Here is a 3,358-nt window from a genome sequence, read left to right as displayed (position 1 = left end):
TCAGAACAACATTCATTCCAGTACAGGTTATTAAAGCAGCATCAAATCATTGTCACTTCACAGGGAAGGTGATTGTCTTACATTTAGCTGCAAAGTTAGAACTAAGAGAGCTGAAGAGGACTGTTACTTTTTCAAGGACTAGCTGCAGTTTTCATACAAGGCAAACTAAAAGATACAAAATATCTTTCTAATCTAGCCTGTTACCATAACCAAGAAGGAAGAGTGAAAAAAAGCATCAGAGGTAGCTAAAATCAGGGTGAGGAGCTTAAGTATAGGACATCTCTTCAGGTGAAATAGCCATCAAACCATGTATCAAAAGAAGGCTCTGCTACCATAAAATACTTTTGGACTTGGTTCACTACTTTTTGATGCATTTGCCTTCTCACTAGAGCCAGAGGTCCCCGAAGTACTATCCACATTATCAGCGCCTGAACTATCACCAATGTCCATGGGAAGCTTCATCTTTGCAAGAGCCTCTGTAAACTGCTGCATGCTTTTCATGTATATCTCAACTATCTCTTGTTGAACCACCTTTTGTTCAGGTTCTATAGTCACATTCACAACAGACTGGGTTATTGTGCTATCTGGCACTTCAGTTGCAATGTTATTAACTGGAGATGGACCTTTGTCCTTCAACTTGGAAACCTCATCCTGGTTCGGAGGTTCAGGAATGCTTAATTCATGAGAAACAGATGAAGGGTTGATTGGAACCAAAACTGAAGGAGGCTCTGCAGTTTTCAATATAGTTGGAGGAGTTTCACCCACCGGAACATCATTGGCACCTTGACCATCAAGAGCCACAGCTTCTTGAACACAACCATTATTTCTAATTGTAAGCTGACCATCACTTGAAGCAGAGGCACACTGCTCTGTGCTTTTGCACTCCAAATCCGGACATGGAATTGCAAAATACTCTGAAGCCATCCTCTCATTTTCATTCACAATCTCTGGATCAGGAAACTCAATTTTATCTAGTTCACAGGGTACTGAATCATCAACCTCGGAATCTTTATTAGCAACATCTACAACGGTACAAGAGTGTGAAGCAGGGATTTCAAGAACATCAGGTGATGCACCAGTGTAGGTGAGAGTAAGTTGTACAAAACCAGCAGGAGAATGGTATAAATCACTTGAAGAGAGTGAAAATTCTTGTTCCGGTTTACCATTCTCAATGAGAACTTCACAAAGAGGCACCGATGTGAATCCCAACAACTGGTCTTCTAAATAATTCCGCACCCTACTAAGCATCCAAACCTCACATCTAACCGATGAATCGATATTTCGGACATTTAACCGAACATTTTCATCAAAAACTGGATTCCTTCCCCCACCATTAATAATTTGAGTTGAAACTACTTGTTCTGGATCACTAGTCAAGGAAAGTCTGGCATACACATCTTGATTTTGATATATGCATATGTTATGAATATCCATTGCTTGATGTATATAAACATCAAGAACCCCAATGAAACCCTCTGACTTTCCTTCTGGACATTTCCCCTTTTCACTATTTTCAACTAAATCCCCAGTATCTGGAGCTAAGAAATCAGACTGCACTTTGATGGACTCCATGTTAACAACACTGGAAATCGATAAAACGGCTAAAATAGTTCTTGATTCACAATTTGATAGAAACAACGATGCCCCCTGAAGTACAAATATCGTAACTGATAGAAAACAAAGCCTGAAAAACTGAAGTTTGAAGTACACAAAACTTACCAAACAGGAATGGTACAGTGTTTCCTGCAAATTCCCAAAAAAAAAAAAAAGAACAAAATAAAATCAAAACCACTGCAAATGAAAGGTGAAACCAAACCGAATTCAAGAATTGAACTGAAATAACTGAACTGAAACTATTTAGTAATACTCGATGCTTTTATGAATGAATCTGAGAAAATGAAAGCCAATGATTGACCTGATACTCAAGTAATTATTGGGGTTTCGAGTTTTCCTTTCTCGAGCCCCAAAAAAGGCATCATTCCAAAGCCCACTTACCAAATGCAAAGAGCAAGAAAACCCATGAAGGACATAATCATATGCTAAAACTTCAATAAAATGAGCCCTTTTCAAGAATCCCAAGGCAGAGAGCTGCACAAGAAACTAGGAGGAAAGCAGAAAATAGAGAAACAAAAAATAGTTTTGGAGAAGGAAGAAAACAAGCAACAGACAAAGATAAGGTGGCTATGAGCGATATATTTTTATGTTTCTAGCTTCTGCTAGTGGTTTCTTTTGTGGCCCTTTTGGCCATTTGCAAAAGAAGTCAATGTTGAGGTTCTTTTTGTCCTCTGTAGATTGAATTGAACATCTAGAATCACTTCTCACTCTAGGCTAGTGTTTGAATGGTCAGAGAATCAAGAAATGAATAGGGGAATTATTCTCTCCTCATTGGTGAGAGTTTTCTTCGTTACAGAGGGAGAAAACTATATGGCAATTTACCAATTACAATTGTCTATATATAGCTCAAATTGTAACTGATGTTCCAATTTGGAAAAATGAGATTATGATTATAATTTGAGCTAAGTGTTGGAAATCTCATTAATTGCTGCATCTTTTTTTTCAAGAGGTGGTTTGTATGGAAATTTATTTTCAACAGAGTTGACGGTCAACTTACGTCATGTTGACGCATTGATCTTTGTTATTTTAAAGATCTCATTTCCTTTTTTTTTTTTTTATTGTTGGAGTTATTAAGTTTTGCAAGATTATCGTAAAACTATCCTAATCTTTTTTTAAAAAATTAATAAGCTATTTTAAATGAATTAGAAGGTCAATTCTAATTGTTTGGATAGAAATTGTAATCTGAGTAGGAAATTCATTATAGGATAATCTCCATTGTCGTATAATCTTATTTGAATATTTCTTAGCTATATTTTAAGCGTTGGAGTGTGTTCGATTATCTTAAAATCATCATAAAGGAAATATTGAGTACCATCTTTTTCACTTAATAAATTCAAAAGAGTCAAATAAAAATTTTTATACTAACTAAATGGACATTGTTATGGATTTTTTAAAACATACTTATATATTACTGCAGCACTCTTTTTGATTAAACTTATGGGCTTAAAATGGTGTTGTAGAACATATTTAGTGTTTTTATAAAAAAAAAATTAAAGTAAAACTCCATCCAAAGAATGCCTGTTCTTATTATGTTACGCACTCTTAACTTATTGTTTTTTTTCTTTTCAACAAACGAACTTATTGTCATATACTGGCGATATTATACCTCACAATTGTTTGGCCATATTAGGCACCTCCACTACTTTTATCATATTGACAACATATAAGATGAAAAAATGACTTGCATCCTTCATTTCAACCAACAAATCCCTAAGAATTGAGTAATTAAACGCTTTCTAGTAGA

The 3,358-nt window shown here is 35.5% G+C and overlaps 1 protein-coding gene across 3 annotated transcripts; it reads right to left on the bottom strand.

Moving 5' to 3' along the window:
- On the bottom strand, positions 1-2,426 carry LOC113691104 (uncharacterized). 3 transcript variants are annotated; one of them, XM_027209308.2, is made up of 3 exons: positions 1,916-2,426; positions 1,720-1,743; positions 1-1,647 (listed from the first exon to the last, which is right to left on the bottom strand). In XM_027209308.2, the coding sequence occupies exon 3, from the start codon at positions 1,570-1,572 to the stop codon at positions 313-315; it is 1,260 nt and encodes a 419-aa protein (XP_027065109.2). In that variant the 5' UTR covers positions 1,573-1,647; positions 1,720-1,743; positions 1,916-2,426; the 3' UTR covers positions 1-312. The 3 variants fall into 3 exon arrangements, with proteins under 3 accessions (XP_027065109.2, XP_027065108.2, XP_071906756.1); XM_027209307.2 differs by having other exon boundaries at positions 1,996-2,426; XM_072050655.1 differs by having other exon boundaries at positions 1-1,743; positions 1,996-2,426.
- Positions 2,427-3,358: the final 932 nt, after the last annotated feature.

The sequence above is a fragment of the Coffea arabica genome, chromosome 5c (assembly GCF_036785885.1).
Source record: "Coffea arabica cultivar ET-39 chromosome 5c, Coffea Arabica ET-39 HiFi, whole genome shotgun sequence".
Classification (NCBI taxonomy): Eukaryota; Viridiplantae; Streptophyta; class Magnoliopsida; order Gentianales; family Rubiaceae; genus Coffea; species Coffea arabica.
This window is presented reverse-complemented; position numbering and strand designations above follow the sequence as displayed.

Excerpts from the sequence above, each read along its gene's own strand:
- LOC113691104 (XM_027209308.2), bottom strand. The coding sequence starts at position 1,572 with ATGGAGTCCATCAAAGTGCAGTCTGATTTCTTAGCTCCAGATACTGGG.